At 46.9% G+C, this 18,692-nt stretch overlaps 2 protein-coding genes across 2 annotated transcripts in view; one reads left to right on the forward strand and one right to left on the reverse strand.

Moving 5' to 3' along the window:
• LOC122612554 (Krueppel-like factor luna) overlaps nt 1-18,692 on the reverse strand; it is a 113,608-nt gene that overhangs the window by 80,661 nt on the left and 14,255 nt on the right. The gene's annotated exons all lie outside the window — the stretch shown is intronic.
• On the forward strand, nt 11,208-11,563 carry LOC122612555. The gene has a single exon (XM_043786258.1). It carries the CDS (start codon nt 11,294-11,296, stop codon nt 11,426-11,428), a length of 135 nt encoding a protein of 44 aa, XP_043642193.1. The 5' UTR covers nt 11,208-11,293; the 3' UTR covers nt 11,429-11,563.

Raw genomic sequence — 18,692 nt, forward strand, 5'->3', positions numbered from 1 at the left:
TGCCTGCCTGGTCCTGGCCGCATACAATAAAGGATAATATGCATAAAATGCTCAAGTTTATACGCACCAGTTAAAATGTCATTTCGAGCTTATGCGTGCGAGTTTGTGTGCGGCAAGTGGAGGGCAAAATTGAAAGAAAAAAACGATAAACGATATTAAGAGGGCTCCGCTTGTAATGCGAGCATGGCGACTAGGGCATATCCTTGGCTACGGCAGCAAGGATCTGAGAAGAGTAACATAATCCCAATCGGCAGAGCCTTTGATTCTTGTGCTTAATTGTGGCAAGTATGTGGTAATACATAACTAGGGAATGTGCACTTTAGAAAAATCCCTGGTAATATCCCTTTAGATCAGAAGAGCACTTATAAACTTAATCCCGAAGCTTGTAACTCCAACGATAAGCTGATATACCCTTCGGTTAGAAGGGAAACCACGAGAAGAGCATGTGACAGGCAAACAATGTTGCCTTTATTGATGTGCGTCTGAGACACAGAGTGAGATGCGATGAGATGCGACATAGAGCATAATGTGGTTTCCGAGACATGCAATATAAAATGGATTACCCACGGAGGAGCTGAGACTTAATCCACCGGGCCGTCCATCATAATGGGGCAACTCTGTCCGATTTCCTGCAGCAATTTCCGTTTAATTATCAACCAACAGTAATCCGGCAAAGCAACTCGGCTGAGGGAAAGAGCAGGTCAACTGGAAAACCTTAAATCCACATTCCATAAGCAAAACTATGCAGTTGACCTGAGTTTAACATCGAGTATAGTACTTAAAGCAGACACCGGCAGACGACAGAGAACTCTTTGTCCAAGTTTGTGGGTCCGCCGATGGTGGCAAGCGAAACGACCCCATTAGGTGATAGACAAAATCGTAATCCCAAAGCAAATCAGTGGCTCTGGCCCGTGCAGTTGCAAATAGATGCAAAGAGCTCGAGAGCTGACAGCCAAGTTACGGCCATAAAAAGGGGCGCACAGACGGCAGATAGCCAGAAATAGAGTTGGTACGTTGCTGGGTTGCTAGGTTGGCAGAAGATAGAAGGTGGAGCACGAGGATGATGGTCAAACTGAACCGGCGACTTCTGCCACACGTGCTGCAAGAGCAGCTCTTGCTGCTGGAAAAGCAGGAAACCTGGCAAGACCTCTGCAACTGTCGAATGCAAAACGGGCAGCGGATGAGGACGCGGAGCTCTTACTATCCAGACCCCCAGTGACATGGGTACGAAATGGCCAAGATCGAGGGAATGGGGGGAGGAGGTGGAGGGAATCCATGGCAAAGCGCGGGACGAAATTGGCAAAACGTCAACACAGTTCCGCCCCGGTCGCGAATGCTTTTTGGCCATATTTATGGCGCGCAGGAAGGCCGACCATATTGGGCATCATTAAGCTGCTTTTGAGTCGGGCCTCTGAGGGCGTAAAATGAGCAGTCTTTCGATGTGGGATCGTTGACCTGCGGCCGCCCCCTCGACAAGATGCAATTGCCATCGAGTGACCTTGATGGCCCCCGCATGTTGCCATGCAAGCGCAGATACCCATTTAGATAGATAGATAGATAGATAGATAGATAGATAGATAGATAGATAGGGAAAGAGCTGCTCGAGTGTGAGCACAGTCTGATGGTGACTTGTGTTTTACACAAATTGACATCTGAAATGGCAGATTCATTTGAGTAATGCGGAAGTGCGTGTCTCTGGCTCAACAGGCACTCTGTGTCCGTGTATCTGCATCTGTATCTGCATCTGAGTTTGAGTTTGGTGCCCCTTTCCCTGGCAGCATATCTGTATCTGTATCTGCTTTGTCCATTTGCGGACGCTTCGCTTTTGCTCATCAATGCGCAATTATTTATTTATACAACATGTCTAACGGCCGTCTGTCTGTCTGTCTGTCTGTCTCTCTGTTGCTGTTGCTGATGTTGCTGCTGCTGCTGCTGATGTTGTTGCATGTTGGCATGGACAAAACCCCAACAACGACGCCCACACAGATGTTCCAACACCTCTGCACTGACCCCTCCCCCCTTTTGGGGGCGCATCATTAAATTAAACTTGTATGAGAATTGTTGTTTGCGTGGCTTTTGCTCTTTCGGCCTTTTCACATTTCATTGCCATTGCCATTGCCGTTGCCGGCATTCAACATTCGGCTCTTGCCAATCAGTAATTCCACTTTTGTCTGCGTTGTTGTTTTCTGCAGCTCCTTTTGTGTTTCGATTTGAGCTATTTCCGCTGCTGACAGCGGCAGGAACCCCCACAAACATGGAGTACACCCTGTGTTTCTGTATCTCTGTACTGCCACCTCCACTTGCCCCGCTCCGAAATCGTTGATATCTTAAATGACACTCGCCGCCAAATAAAGATTGACGTCAAATTCATTATCGCCCGCAACAAGGGACCTTTCGCAGTGCGGGGAAACCCACGTTGCTACTACATATTCAGATGTGTCAAGTGCAGGCAGTTGTGGCATGGAGCTAAGCTATGTGCCATATATGTGGCCATATTCGAAAGCAAACATTTCGTACATGCACAATAATTGTTATCGATTTTTAATTGAAGTCACAAAGGGAGGTGGTGAATGTGGGTGTGCAATTAAAAAGGCAAATAACAGTATTTGAATATGCATTCGATGCTTGAATAGTTCATGCCAAGACGTTTTATTATTTAAATTGGTTAGTTCTTAGGAATTAGACTAGATTTGAGAGAATGTTTAGGTTTCAGGCGACCCTACTTCTACTGCCATCAAAAGCTGATTAAATTCATTGTTCGCTTGCCATTAAATTGCTCAATTTGCTGCATTCCGATGAGCTTTTAGTGAGACAGCGCCGCCCAATATGGGCATGCCTGCCCCCCTGCCCCCCTGCCCCCCTGCAAGCCCCACTGCCTTTCGCCGCCTGGCATTGCAACACGAACAATCGCTCCATATACGCGCTGTTGCTATTTTTAATTCAATTAAATGTCATTTGCGCCACTCAACTTTAAATTTTAACTGCAGCATAATTTGGCCAGGCGACACGTCGGCAGCAGAGGGGAGGCTGCATTGTTGCCGTTGCAGTTGCCCTGTTGCCATGTTGCCATGTTTCCAGGCTGCGATGTTGCGATGTTGCATGTGCGGCACGCGTGGGCAGGATGTGCAGGATGCACGACGCCAACGCGAGACCTGCCAAAAGGATGGCTGGGATGGGAGGAAGGGAGGATTGGAGGATGGGGAATGGGAACAGGGCACCTCGAAATCGGGCAACGACAAGCAGGCAGAAAAGCGACACAAAATACACAGACTCACAGACAAGCCAGCGGAGAGGCAGTTAATCTGGCGATAATGACGGCACATAAACAGCCACGATGATGATGGGGAACTGGGAACTGGAAACTGGCAACTCGGGCCGAAAATAAACAGAAAGAAAACGTTATAACTGGGCTGGCTCCCTTTTGCGAGTGCTGTGTGTGGGAAGTTCACTTCACTTCCCCTGCTGAGCTGTGTGCTGTGCAGAGTTTTCCTCACCTTCAGAGCAGCGAACTTAGCGTAATGGGCGACACAACTGAAGCATGCACTTTTCGCCTAATTTCCCAGGCGCTTTCACTTCAGCGCAAATTAAAATGTAATCAATTTGGTCCGAGAGCAAGTGGTAGTGCGCCGCGTCGCTGCTCAAGTGACATAATTCCAGCAGATATTAAACACTTTGTCATTTATGTGTCAAAATCATGTCGGCACAAGGAGAACGCCGCCGTGGAACAGCCAACGAAATTGTCAAGTGCAATAGAAATCAAGTGAGTGAGCAGACCGAGCAGCTGACAAACTGACAAACTGCCACATGGACCGACTGACACGCATCGGGGGAAAAGCGAAGGAAAAGCGAGACTTGGTGTAGGGCCATTGGGTGATGGGAGGTAGGAAAAGCCCCGGGAAGCTGCAAAGAATTGCGCGAGCTGAGCGAGTCCGTTTAAGTGGCGTACTCGCGGCCTAATGCTCTCCGACATATTTGGGGCGTGGCACTACACTAGACTACACAGCACACAGTGCAACATGGCACCTGTCACGATGGCGGCGCAGTGGCAACTTGACGTCGCTGACAACAAAGCGGAGCTCGAGTCCGCCCACTAAATCCTCTGGAAGTGGATGTGGATGTGGCAGTGGAAGTAACGCCAACTCCGCACTCTCCATTTTCCATGTGGCACAGTTTCCACGCCACAACCCCCTCAACCCCCGCAACCCCCTCAACCAAGCCAAGGCATTGACCAACTTACCTTAATTGAATCCAAGTTCTTATCGCTAGCCAAAGTTTCTAGGCAATATCTTATCATGCGACCGAGTGCAAACTTTGCCGCACTATCGCCCGGAGTTTGGTAAACACAGTCAGCTGGCCTAATATCAATTAATTAAAATCGAAAGTGCTTGACAACGACATAAATAAGCTGGTCAAACGTTAGTTAAGCTCTACTACACAAAGTATGTTAACTATTTCATAGCTACTGCCGCTGCAGCAACTTCGCCATCGATTGAGGCAATTACTTTTCGCTGGAATACAGGGAGCCTGAATATTGGAAGCCCAGTTTGGGCCAAGTTTGCTGGCCCGACTTCAGTTAATTAAAAGCGAAAGTGCTTTTGAGCGAGCGAAAAAAGCGGGCCAAAATAAATGCATACTTTCAGCGACTGGCATTAAATATTGAAGGGCCGAAAGGCCGGAGGACCAAAGGACCTGGGTCGCTCAAACATTTATGAGAGTTTCTTATTTTCCGGGCCGCCTTCGGGCTGAGCTTGCCTCATTTGAAATGCATCCAGAAATTGACGCAGCTCAGCCGCATTAAGTAATGGGTGGCACTTGCCACTCGGCGGCCAGAGGAAGTCACGCAGCCACAACGCCAGAATATTCATTTAATCAAGTGGCCCAAGACTCGCTTTTCTTTCCCTACAACTTGTCCTGTTTTTCCCGTTCCCCCGTTTGGTTTCCCGGTCACGTCAAATGGGGATTTTTGCGGGGCTCCAGAGCAGCTCAGATCATCTTGCGTGACATTGGGGGGGCGGTTGGGTTGGAGGTCGTAAAAGCGGGCTGAACGCCTTTTAATCGCCGCTGCGTTAACGTGCAACGTTGCGTATGCGCAATTTTCTGTCACTTTTATTGCTGATGAACATCGCAGAATTACAAAATAACAGCAACACTCTGCCGCACACACACGTATGCAATGTCAATCATCATTTGCAGCAATTTATTATTATAATAACAAATGTTCCGGACTCTTCCCTCGGGTAAGCGAAGGGCTGCTCCTAGCCCCCATCTGAAAATAAGCTTGTCTTCTTTTCTTGCCAGCGAAAAGTGTGTTTTCTTTCAAGTAGTTAACATGGAAAACGCTGAACAAATCGCATTAATTGCTGTTGTGGCAGTGGTGTGGAGGGAGGGGGGAATGGGGCAACTAACTGCCGAGGATGTGCGGCTTAATGCGGGACAACTTTTGTCGGAGCCCGCATGTGAGCATGTGAGGATGTGAGGATGTGCTTTTTAAGTACCGCTATGACAGGCAGTAAAAACAACTTAACTTGGCTTGCCAAGCCAAGCCAAAGCAAACCGAAAACCGAAAACCCAAGGCATTGTTGAGCTGTTAATGAAAAGTCAACTTGATTTCATGCCAGACCAGCCAGCCAACCAGCCAACCAGCCAACGAGCCAAGCAGCCAACCAAACACCCAGCCAACAAACGTCCAAAAGCCGAGCCTTTCTTCCTGCGTCCTTCCTGCGCCTTTGGTCCTGCGCCGCCTTCACAACTGTGTCGCATGCAAAGCCAATGTGCAACAAGATGGCAAGAAAAGCAAGGCCCTCTGAGCCCGAGAGCGTAGCAACTGAAAAAACTTTCACTTTATCATTAAGCCCCTGACGGGTGAACTTTTTCGAGTGGCTGTGCTACGTCGTCGTGTGTGGCCGGCCAGTTTCCAGGCTCTGGCAGGACTCCCTATATTGAAACATAAATAGAATTATAAATACTCTGCAGGCCTCGTCCTCACTCGTGTGTGTGCGAGTGTGTGTGCGAGTGTGATGGTGTGTGTGTGAAAAATCAGTTAAAGTTATTGCATGTCGTCGCAGCTCGACATAGACAAATGTTGCTCTTGTCACAAGTGGAGGAGGCAGCAACAGCAGCAGCAGCAGCAACAGCAACAACAGCAGCCACTCCTGGCCCACCCACGTCAACTGGCTGTCTTCGTGTGCCTGTTGCCAACTTGACGAAAATTGAATTTCGAAACATGCTGGCTAAAAAGAAAATGTAGCAAAAAGAACCACCAAAGGACTATAAAAAAGACGGCTCCGAAAATGAAACAAAACAACACTTGCGCTGGCAAATAGAGAAAAGCAACATTTCAGCGGGAAAAGCGGCAAAAATGGCAACAGCAACAACAACTAGAACAAGAACCATGAAAATGACAGCGTAAAGCCGGCAAATGCAACAACAACAAAGAGTGGCAACAAAATGGCGGCTGTTAAAGTGCGAAAAACGCGTGGAAAACTGTTTGAACAGCAAGGAGCTGCTGCGGCAAAGGAATTGAGCGAACGCAGCAGCAGCAGTGGCAACAACAGCAACTGTATTTAGTGCCGCCGTCATCACTAGAAGCGTGTGTGTGCCTGTGTGTGTGAGCTGTGCTAAGTGCCTGTGCTCTTCGTCCTTCGTCCTTCCAGGAACACCCCTCCCCCCATTACTTATGCCCCCCTCCGCCATCGCCTGTTATTGTCCTTGTTTGCCTGTGATGTTTTTTAGCTTTACGTAAATTGCGTAAATTGTGTGCATTTTATTACGCTACACTTCATGCTGTCACGCCCCCAACTCCGCTGCCGCCCACCTCCATACATCAACTCTTCATTTTTTTTTCATTTTTGCAAACATTTCGCCAACTTTTTGTTGCCTTTTCTGTCAGCACGACGAAAATGTCTTCGTCACTTTTATCAGGTGAGAACGCTGAGTTACATGGGAGTAGTTATGTTGCCATGTTGTGTGCGTTGTAAATTGCGGGACATGTTTATGGTTTGATTGCCTCGAAAATAGGCCTTCAGTTCTGACCCATTTCGAGGCAATTTAAATACATTTTTCCTCCATCTATCGGACAGACGGAGAAGCCCTTCCACGTCACTCAATCGCAGCTTTAATAACACATTTTTGGGGCTAATTGATACGCCTGACGGCATCGCGTGACCAAAACTGAGCGCTAAACGACAAAGATAAACACAAGAAGAAATAAAAGCGACAGGAAAAGAAAACAGCCGTCACGAAAACGAAAACCAAAACCAAACCAAACCGAACCAAAACCAAAATCAAATCGCAGGGCGCCAACAAACTTCCACGCGACGGCGTTCAAGTTCATTGCCATTTAGGCCAAAATTGGCGCAGGCGGAACTTGTCTTTGGGCCAGAAAGCACGAAGGAGCCAAAAATACGAAGCTACAACAACACAGCAATACAAAAACAAGCGAGCAACCGAAAACGAAAACAATAACAACTAAAATAAAACAAAAACAAGAGAGAACGCTATAGTCGAGTTCCCCGACTATCTGATACCCGTTACTCAGCTAGTGAAAGTGCGAAGGAGTCTTTAGCACTGACAGTTTTTGGCGGTTTGTGGGCGCTAGAGTGGGCGTGGCAAAAAGTTTTTTGGCAAATCGATAGAAATTTACAAGACTAATACAAAAATGAAAAAATATCAAAACATTTTTCAAAAGTGTGGGCGTGGCAGTTTTGCGCGGTTTGTGGGCGTTAGAGTGGGCGTGGCAACATGAATCGACAAACTTGCGCTGCGTCTATGTCTCAGGAGTCAGTATGCTTAATCTCAACTTTCTACCTTTTGTAGTTCCTGAGATCTCGACGTTCATACGGACAGACAGACGGACAGACGGACGGACGGACAGACGGACAGACGGACAGACGGACGGACAGACGGACATGGCCAGATCGACTCGGCTATTGATCCTGATCAAGAATATATATACTTTATATGGTCGGAAACGCTTCCTTCTGCCTGTTACATACTTTTCAACGAATCTAGTATACCCTTTTACTCTACGAGTAACGGGTATAACAAGTCGAATACGAAGTACAGGAAAAACACACACCATGCAACATACACGGCTATTTTGGGGAACGCACGTAGTGGAAATTGAGGCATTAAATTGCACTCGATCGCCGGACGGACTTTGTGCGCACGGATCGAGAAGAAGGCTTCGTAGCACGTTTCGCCGGACTGAGAAATAAATAAATAAATGAAAGGCCATCGCTTGATGAATGCAGCCGGCATTTAACGCATTTTGTTGCAATTAATTTCTGCCTCTTTTTCGGGTGCTACATAGGGAGTGTGCGAATTGTTGGTTGCTTGCCAACCGCAGCGCGGAAAATCGTTCGCGGAATCTTTCAAAAAGCGAAAATCTCACATTCCGCCATCAAGTGGTTGCAAATGAGATTTTTGCCTGCGAACTCAGTGCTCTCGTAAAACACGGAACACGTAAAATGCACTCAAAATGCAGTCGAAATCGCATTTAACACCATTTTCCATTTTCCATTTGCCATTTTCCGGGCCGCCGGCGGGGATGAGGGATGTTACTTTTGATTTATTTGCATGACAAACGGGTTAATTACAGCATGTTGCGGCGGCAATACGGCAGCAGTACCAACAGAAGGCTAACAAAAACAGGATTTTTTTGTTTTGATCTTTTTGAGGTTGCATAGCCTCAATTGTTGCATGCCCGCTGCAGTTCGATGATGCAACACCGAGCTGCAAGCGGGTGCTCTGTGGGCGTTTGTCAATGGCGCCAATGCTGCCCGAGTATTTATGGGAAAATGTTTTGGCAATTGACAAGCTTGTCCCTGGAACGTTGGCCAAACGGAGTTTTGGAGCCCCGAAAGACAGCCACTCGGCACCGGGAGGTGCAACGTCATTTATTCCACACAACACAACACGGACAGCAAGCGTTTCTTTGTTGTTTGATGGAGCTTGAGGCCGGCATTGAGTGTGTCCATAATGGAATTTTTATTTATTAAATGCGAGTCGCCGGCGATCGCCTGTGCCGTTGTGTAATTTATCACAGCCTGGCCGGCCAGAAAGGAATTTTCTGCGGGATTTAATGCCATGACAATGGGTGAGCAGCGCTGGAAAAAGCCACGAACGGGGGGGATGGATGATGCTGGTGGGGCAGGGAGTGTGGTGGAGTGTGGCAATGCATAACGCATTAACAAACGGCTTTCAGCTGCATATTGGCTTTTGTGATTAACGCTCACACATGCAGCGCGGCAAACGCATTAAAACACTGATACCCTTGTTGCAGAAACAGGCCATCGATAGCGTCCATTTAACCCATGTGTGGCCAAAGCTATGGCAGAAAGGCAAACTAATAAAAATAGTATGGAAAGTATGAAATTTATAAACAAAGATTAGCGTTCTTTCTACTTAAAGCCAGAATTATAAGTATAGGAAACAAAAAAGGAAATTAAAGCTTTAAAAATCCTTGACTTGCTAAAGTCCCTGTTCGGGCGCCAAGTAGAACTGTGCAGCTTCAGCTTACAGCACTCGCAATGGGTTAACTGCGAGCTCTTTTTTCAATATTATAACGACTGTTAAATGCCACAAATTGTTTAATGCGTCGGGTTGCACTCAACCCACTCCTGCCCCACTTCTGCACCCCTCTACTACTCCGTGCTCCCTCAGCTTGCGATGGCGAGGAATCCACCTCGCCAGCCACCGAGCGATTTATGCAAATGCAACCAATGCACTTAGCGCCGTTAAATAAACAAAAGCATTATCAGCACCAGCAGCAGCAGCAGGCAGACAGAGAATGCAAAATGCAGAAATGCAAGACAATGCATTAAATTCCCTTTGCTGATGCGTTGGCTGCGCTGCTGATGTGTGGAGCGCAGCCACAGAGCAGCAGCACACACATCAAAAATTCACTATGCAACTTATCTAAATGCACTAAATTACACATTAAGCAAGTATCTTAAATCAAGACCTGCGCACACAGACAGACTCACAGACACACAGACACAATCTAAGCACATAAACAACGGCAACGAGCCGGGCGGAATGCAAATTCGCAGTAAGATGGCTGGCAAATTGAGTTGGCATGGTCAGGGACTTTGGATTGCGGACCACTATACTCGCACTACTATACTCGTACTACTATACTCGTACTACTTGCCCTAGCTGCTTAATTTGCGTGCGAGCTTATTTTTGTATTTTTTGCTGAGTAGAGCTGAGCCACTGTGCCTGCCTGCCCTCCATCGATTATGTAAATGCGAAATTGCACATTAAATGCATTGAATTCCATTACGAACGCATCACCATAATCATCATCCTCTCCAGCGTCGTGGTGGTGGCAGTCGTATGAGTGAACCTACAGACCCACAGACAGGCAGTGGGATTCAGTGGCGGAGATCTCGGCTCTGGGCGCCCATTGTCTTGCGGTCTGCGAATTTATCGCTATATAGGCAACCACTATACGAGTACTACGAGTGCGAGTCCGGCACAATGAAGTCATTTGCTGAGGAATGTTCGGCGGTCGTCGCGGCAAGTGAAAATGCCTGGCCCGAATATCGTAAATCGTAATTCGTTTGCTGGTTGCTGCTGGCTGCTTGCTGGCTGCTTGTCTGTTTCGCGGAGGTATTTTCATTAGCCAAACACAAATTGAGGCAACACGACACGACACACAACAAACAGCACACAACACACAAAACCGAAAGAAAAACACTTAACATCAACACGAAAAAGACTAAGCAAGCAACGAGGCCAAAACGAACGGAAGGGGGCCCGACGCGGTTTGGGCCAAGTCGAGCTCAACGTGGCTCAGAGCGGCTCAGGTGAGCTCAGGCACAGAGCGAGAAAAACCAACAGAAACCGCTGTTCAAGCCGCGCTTGCCACGGATCTGTGCCTGGTTCACCCTTTTCCGATGTCGGCCAATGACCAAACAGAAGCTCACAGGTATTCAATGCCGCCGACTGGCTTTTGGCTGTCGGCTGTTGGTTGTCTTCTGTCTACTGTCCAGAGGTTATAATTTGCGTACTGGCCCATAATTTGGTGGTCTGGACCATCGAACAGCGCTCGTCGAGAGGATGTGTGAAAATGTTCAGTGTCGGCCTGGGGCGTTTGAAAATGCAGCTGGCGCAAATGTGCATTCAAATGGATCTTTTGTTTGCCGGCTTTCACTGCCGACGCCGCTCGGCATTTGTATTTGGCAACGCATTTCACACTTTGAGTGGTGAAAATCTCTCTGACGCACAACTCAGAAATTCAGAAATCGAAGCTGAAAATCATTGGAAAGCCCCCTAAAAACCCTGGAAAATGTCGTGGGATACTCAGGAGTGTAGCAATCAAGATGAGGAATTCGAACGGCCCAGCAGGACCCTGGTGCTGGTAATCTTCACCCTGGCCGTTTTCCTCAAGTTGTGCATCATTCTGGTGGAGATTATGGTGTGAGGGAATTACCTGCAATGAGACAAGGGAAAAGGTCGTAATTAGTTGCTGTTTTCTTCCATTTTCCCAATGCACAGAGATAAGTGTAAACAAAGAACTATAAAAAGCCGATTCAGTGGGATCAAATTGTGAAGTGACTGCAGTTTTAGTTTGATCTTTTCCTTCCCAGGACTCGAATTTCACGGAGGGTGGATTGTCTTTCTGTTTCGCTTCGTCACTTCTTTGCTCGTTTTTCCTCTCTTTTTTTGGGTATTCGATTACAGAAAGGTTGTCGGGTTTTCGTTATTAGCCTTTGTCCTCATCAGCATTTGACTTTCCCCATTTCCCGCGCAAACAAGGCGTAGGAATGCGGAAAAACCGCAAGGGTGAAACATAATTTCATTTGGCCTGCTGTGCAGAACAGTGAAAATAATTTGACAACTTACTTAAAAATATGTCACATGAAGAAGGTCAAAGCTCGGTGGCTAGGCAGCCGTAAAAAGGGTTCCCTCCCCAACCCCCAACCCTCTAAAAACACAGTGCGGGCCTCAAGTAGCGGCGCCTGTGTCGGGAAAATCAAAATGAAAATCCAAAAAAGGGGAGCAACTTTTATTAAAAGCTGTCAGCGCGGCAAAACCCCAAACATATTGCTCCGCTCGGGTTTCACTTCTTTAACCTTTCACCCTTCAGCCTTCAGCCTTCAGTCGGCCAAAGTTAAAACGTCATCGTGGCTTCATTACGAATTCTTCGAATGCTGCGCACCTTTCGGTGGCAAAGTTAGCTGCCTGCGTGCTGTCCTTTGATCAAGTTCCATTTTGGTTCTCACCTGTCTGGCGGCCAGCGGCAGCTGCTCTTTGATGTTCTGTGCCGCCAAGGACGAGAAAGGACGAGGAAGGAGCGGAGTGGGTGGATGAGCCACGAAGGAGCGCATCAGGCATGCATAAAGCGAAGGCCCAAATTAGCCCAATTGACAACTCGCAAAAGGGTTTTCCAACTCCGTCAGCAGCAGCAGCAGGACGAGAGCGGGGCGAAGGATCGGGCTATCCCTGATATGGATATGGCCACGCACAATCCCTAATTAGAATCGATTTGGCTCGAGGGAGATCCTTTTAGCCCGCGCTCCCTCTGCCGCGACCCATCAAAAAACAATTAACAATTTGAGGCACTCAATAAAATATTTAAATGCTAAAGCAAAGTGAATCTGACGGGGGGTGAACCCTTTTTCGAGAGGTAAGTGGAAAGGAACCCAGCGCGAGGGCAAACAATGATAAATTACAAATGAAATTGTAGAGAGGCGCAACAGACGAAGTTGCGGACAAAGAAAGCGCGGATAACTGAAAGCGGGAAAGTGGGAAAGTGGCAGACGAAGAACACAAGAAGGCGCGCAATTAACGCGGCCAGAATGTGCCACGCCCCTTTCGGCTGACATTCCATTTGGCCATGTCGACTCAATGATTACTTTCGCCTTTGATTAATTTGAGCTCATCGATATTCCCGATGTGCAACCCTTTTTTCCCCGTTCGACAACTTCGACACTCGCCCGCTGGCCTAATTGCTTGCCTAATTTAATTGCCACCAGTGTAATTTGTGCCGGTCAACTGACATCTGTGACAATCGGACGACAGCCCGTGGAAGTCGCAGGCAGGACCTCTGCTCTCTGCTCTTTGCTCCTTTCACTCTCCCACTCACCGGGCTGCAACTCTCTAATCAGTGCATTTGATTAATGGTAACTTGGCTCCAATCCACCAAGCCACCAATCCACCGATCCAACTTTTCCTCTTCAAGGGGAGCAGCTGGGCGGAGGTGTGTCCAAACACCTCGGAGCAAACCACAAAGTCATTTCCGCACTTTTCGGCCAGCAGCCAGCATCATTAATTACGAAAACCAATAAAAGTGTTGGCCGAGCATTTAGGCCAAAATAAGTTGTCATCATTAGTAACAGTTACAAGTTGACCAGACAAACGGAGAGAATGTAAAAAAGGCAACGGAAAAGTCTCCGCTCGCAGAACTCGCCCAAGTAATACTCTCAAGGGAAAACTTCATGACACCTATTTCTAGATAATATGGCAATGTTTGAATTTGCCTCTTTCAAAGTTCATTACTACATATTACTACATAGTACATGATGGCACAGACTACAAGGACTTCTTCTGCTTTCACTAGTGCGCCCACACCCTTCGCATCCTTTTCAAGTCGAATGCCCAAGGATTGGCCAGATGAAAAACGGGAAACTGACAGGGACAAGGCGCCTCGGTTACTTGCAAACAAATTGCCAACAATTGATGAATGTCTGGTAATGAGACGCGCCGCTCAGCATGCTCCAAATCAAATGGAGGAGGGAACTTAGGCTAAACGCAACTAAAACTCTGTCAAAAGCTGCGAACGGGGAAGGGAGAGCGGGGCAACTCCAGGCGCCAGGCGGAGGAAAATGGCCTTTTGTATTGGGCCTATAAATAAATAGGCTTTCCAATAGACACACACACACACACACACACACATAGTCGTGTGTTTGGAACACTGAAGCCATTCGGAAAGCAATCTGTGTAAAAGTAACGTAGTCATTAATCATTATCATATAAACATCAATTGGTGTTTAGAGTGTTTGAAAACCGGGGGCCAAGGAGAGTTTCCGGGGGAGCGGAGGAAGAAAATCTCGTTTCTTTCGGGAGGGGAGGGGGTGGGCTGCATGTCTTGGCCAATGTTATTGATTGGCCATTCAGTTGGCAGCGAAGTCGTTGGCCGTCTCAAGGAGTGCAGACAGCCGATTTAGCCAAAAAACAGGAAAAAACGAAAAAAAAGAAAAAACGAGAACGTAAGAAATTGGAAAAGAAATCGAAATGAAATTTACCGTAAATAAAAACATACATACCGAAATGGAGGGAGTCGAGTGTAAGTAGAATGAAAAATTTAATTTATAACTGTATATATATTGGCCATCTCTTCCACAGCAACTTCCAGCAACTTCCACTTCCCCCAATTGGCCCCCAGCAAGAAACCAGGAAAATACGAGTACGAGAAAGAATCTTTGGGTAGCCGGGAAGCTGCTTCAAAGGCTTCCTGTTTGGCCCGAGATTCAATGCATTAGGGCGAAATCATCTTAGCCGAAATCAAATAAAGGCGACAGACACACACAGTGAGAGGGAGGGGGGAGGGGTTCAAACTATGCTGGCCGAGATATAAATCAACAGAAATAAGACAAATTTCGGAAGCAACTTGCGGAGTCTCCTCCCTCAGCTGGCACCTAATCAAAGGAGCCGACAGACAGACACAGAATTACATGTAATCAATTTGTCATAATAACCATCAGGGGTATATATATGTATATGTATACAGATATCAGATAGAATGTGTCCTTAGCTGAGTCATTTAGCGACAGTTAACCTTGAACCCCTCGAAACGAAAAGGAAACCCCTCAAATGAGGCGCAAATCTTGAAGACACATTTATCAACTCCCACATGCGAGAGCCCCATACCCACTAGTATTTCATATTTATTTCGAGTTGCTGTTTTTCTTATTCAGCGCAGATAAAGACAGCGGAGAAACAAACTTATCTGAGCTGGAAAAAATTCCCATTCTTGCTTTCATCTCCTTTTGAAATGTGTATAAATATAAAAAGTCAAGTTATTCTTCTTTTTATCAGCCGGCAGCGGAACAACAAAATTCCTTTCGCCTGCAGAGCCATCAATCATTATCATTGGAGGCCTATCCCACAGCCTCCTCGACTTCCGAGTTCCATCCTGTTTGGGCCCTATCTCGTTCTGACTCTGACTCAGACCTCTTATTATTTGTACATACTTACATATATTTAATTTCTTTTCAATTCAGTTTCCCTCTCCCATTGCCCATTTCCCTCTTGCCACTTGCCACATTTCGCTTGCTACTTGCCACTTGGCACTTGATAAATTGCCTTCGCTGGGATCAATCCATCGACTAGGCGATTTTTTATTTGGCTTATTAATTTTTCTATATTTATATTCGGGTCTGGCGACCGCAGATTTCAATTACACAGTGTCACGGCCAACGAGGCAGCGAAATAGGATTTCTCCTTTAAATAGAGAATGCTTTCTCTTCTCCCCATCGCACTTGCTCTTGAAGCATTTTCAATTTGTTTAATGCAATTGGGGGAACTTTCCATGTGAAAAGCGCGTCAATTGATGCACTTAGGCGCTAAGATCTCCTTACACAAAAGGCGGCCACGACACGACGCGGTACAGTGGGGTGTGTAAATTGATTTCATTTTTGGGCTTGCCATCATCAGACATCAGACAGTGTGAAACATATACATATAGTGGAAGACATGCTGGGGGGATGGCAAAGACCCCAGTTGTCAGACGTTGGGATCGGATCAAGGGGTGCCACTGTTTGGAGTGGCTCTTCAGAAAGTGCATTCGATTCCCAGGCCCACAGGCACAACCATCCACACAATCCACACCCTGAGAACGCATTCTTTCGTGATGTTATATGAGCTGAAAACTGTTTGAATGGCTGATTAACATATATGGATGGGTTTTTCGAGGGCTAAGCGAACCGAACCAAACCGAAGCGAAACAAAACAACACAAAACGAATTCTCTGTTATTGTTGCTCGCTGGCAAAAGGCGTTCGCATTGATATGGAGCATATGACACACACAAAGGGTTCGCCTGATTCAACAAGCCCCTCTGATTCACGCCTTATCAGCCCCGCAGGAAGCTCTGCCAGGCAGGCAGTCAACGGTCCTCCCATCCCCATCCCCATCCAAGTGCAAATCGGAGACCAAACCCAAGCCCAAGCCCATATTAACCCATGGCCGCCGGCCAGCATCGAAATTTTAGCACCCAATGCCGATGCCTCGACACGCCCCTATCGTTGTGCAAACATCAACACCATGCTCAAACTACACTACTCAACAACTCACACACTACACAACAAAAGGCGTTCGGCCCTGCAATTGCAGACGAGGTGGGGGAAAACTCTTGGAAAATATTGAGAAATAAGGGAAAACAATTTACCGCCATATGCGAGCAGGCGGGTCGGGCCTTTCAGACGGGTCCTGATCCCTTTTATGGCCAATGTGTCAGCCACCGAAAATTGCTTTTGTATACACATCCAGCATCCAGCACATAGTAGTATAGCAGTATTGTAGGACAGAACAACAGCCGCACAAATTGTTCTTATCATTGTCGCCTGAGGCCGGGCACTGGGAAGCATTCGGCGGGCGGAAGACATTGGGCGCCAGTTGGTCTTATCACTTATCAGACAAGCGGGCAGCCGACAGCCAGCAGCCCGTGGGCTCTCCAAGGTCGAGGTCAGCTTTGCTTGGCCGGGCTTAGCGAATGTAATTTATGATTGGGCCCCTTAATTAGCCCGTTTCGGGGCAGCTGACAACTTCTGGGCTGCAACTGTCAACTGCTTTTGTATTGAGCCCAACTGCCAACTTCCAACTGCCAACTTCCAACTGCCAACTTCTAACTGCTAACTGCTAACCACAGCGCACAAATCACCCGCTGGCGAAGCACCCACGCACATCTCATCGCTCCCCACTTGTGACACACATTTTTCGCCGGAATTCTTTCACCACACAAGCGGGAGAAGTCGCAGGATTAGGAATGAGTGGTGAGGGATGGCCAGAGGATCCAGGACTAGGCCAGACTGCCAGCCGGCAACAATGGCGCTCGTCTAGGGCCTAAACAGCCCCGCACCCCGCCGAAAATGAAACGGAAAACTCATTCCATCCGCTTTACAAACCCAAGTACAAGGCAATCATATTGATGCCCTTTCGAAGGGTATGTCATTCTGTCATCCAGTTGACATATCAATATCCCCTGAAACCGAAATGGGATGAGCAGTTGGGTGACTGGTGAATATAGCAAGATTTACAAAGGATAAGGAGGATGTATTGTTAGTCCCTAAAGATCCATTTAAATACTAAGCTGTCTCTATTGCTTTTCCTAGTAGTGTTTAATATTTTTCAAAAATTGTCTATTTTGGCTTGCTCTTTAAGCGCCTAAGTATTCTTATTAAGCAGTTTGATAAGCACGTTACTTTCTACATTTTCAAAAGGGTCCCTTTTAATTTCTATTTTTCCACTCCTTCGTGGCGGAAGTGAATATATTAAAAAGGTAATTTTAAGCGAAACCTTTGCTCTACAGATAAGGGTAAAGCAACTTCGACCACATTATGTTCCCTAATTTCTGGTTTCCCCCTCTTGCGTGCCATAAATTATGTACGACTCACACAAGCGCACACACATCGCCAGCACCCTCCAAAAATATAAAAAAAAACCGAAATAAAAATAAATAAATAAAACTCACCCACTCGTCTCGACGTGTGCAAAATTAAACATAACAGCAAGTGTGCAAAAAATTTAAAATACACAATTTCCAAAATAAAAACGTTCGTGCAATTCCCGGTCCTTGTTCTGGTTCTACCCTCCAGTTTTTTTGGCTCGGGGTTGCTGCTGGTGGTTGGTTCTGGTCTGGTTGGCCTTTTCCAGTTGTTCTACACAATACTCGTATACTCGTACACTCGCATACAACTCGCTGCTTATGCTTTCTTTTTGGCCCAGACATTATTTGCCCAAGACGACGATGGCTGCTCGTTCTGCTCGTTTACCCGAAGAAATGGAAAACAATTTGTACTTGGACTCGGATTCGGATTCGTATTCGGATGCGGATCCGTATTTGTATTTACTCGAAATTTACATAAGAAATAAAACAATGAGTGTGCAATTGGCTGTGGCATAATGAAATTGCGTATCTGCCGCTCAAATGAGTTGGCAATGAAAGATGACGACGTGGCCCTGGATGTGGATGTGGATGAGGAAGTGGAAGCAGGACTTCTGCCCAAGGACCAAGGCACGTGGCTCTCGAGTGGCCCGCGGCCATTCGCATTATTAAAAAAGGATTAGTTTGCGCCGCTCGTAAAATTTGTCAGGACATCGCCGGCTCTCTTTTACGACCAGAAATCGCACTTTTTGCGAGATCGAGTTGGCCGGAAAAAGATTAATTTCGGGCATAAAATGGCCTCACAAAAAATAAACAAGAACAAAATCAATCAATTGCTTAGAGCCGTTTTTATGGGCCAACTCGGGGCATCTCTTTAATGGCCCAAAGTTGCTTAAATGCGAAAGGCTGAAATGTATACGGCTGTATGTATGTGTGAGTGAGTGGTTGTGTGTGTGAGGAGGGAAATTAAGAGTCAACCCACACAGGAGGATTTTTCCAAACGGCGAAAGTGGGTGTAGGCAACCCAACCCACGTCGTCAGATTAGCAAGCGACTCACAATCAGTGAACTCCTCTCGCTAAC

Source organism: Drosophila teissieri, chromosome 2R (assembly GCF_016746235.2).
Source record: "Drosophila teissieri strain GT53w chromosome 2R, Prin_Dtei_1.1, whole genome shotgun sequence".
NCBI lineage: Eukaryota > Metazoa > Arthropoda > Insecta > Diptera > Drosophilidae > Drosophila > Drosophila teissieri.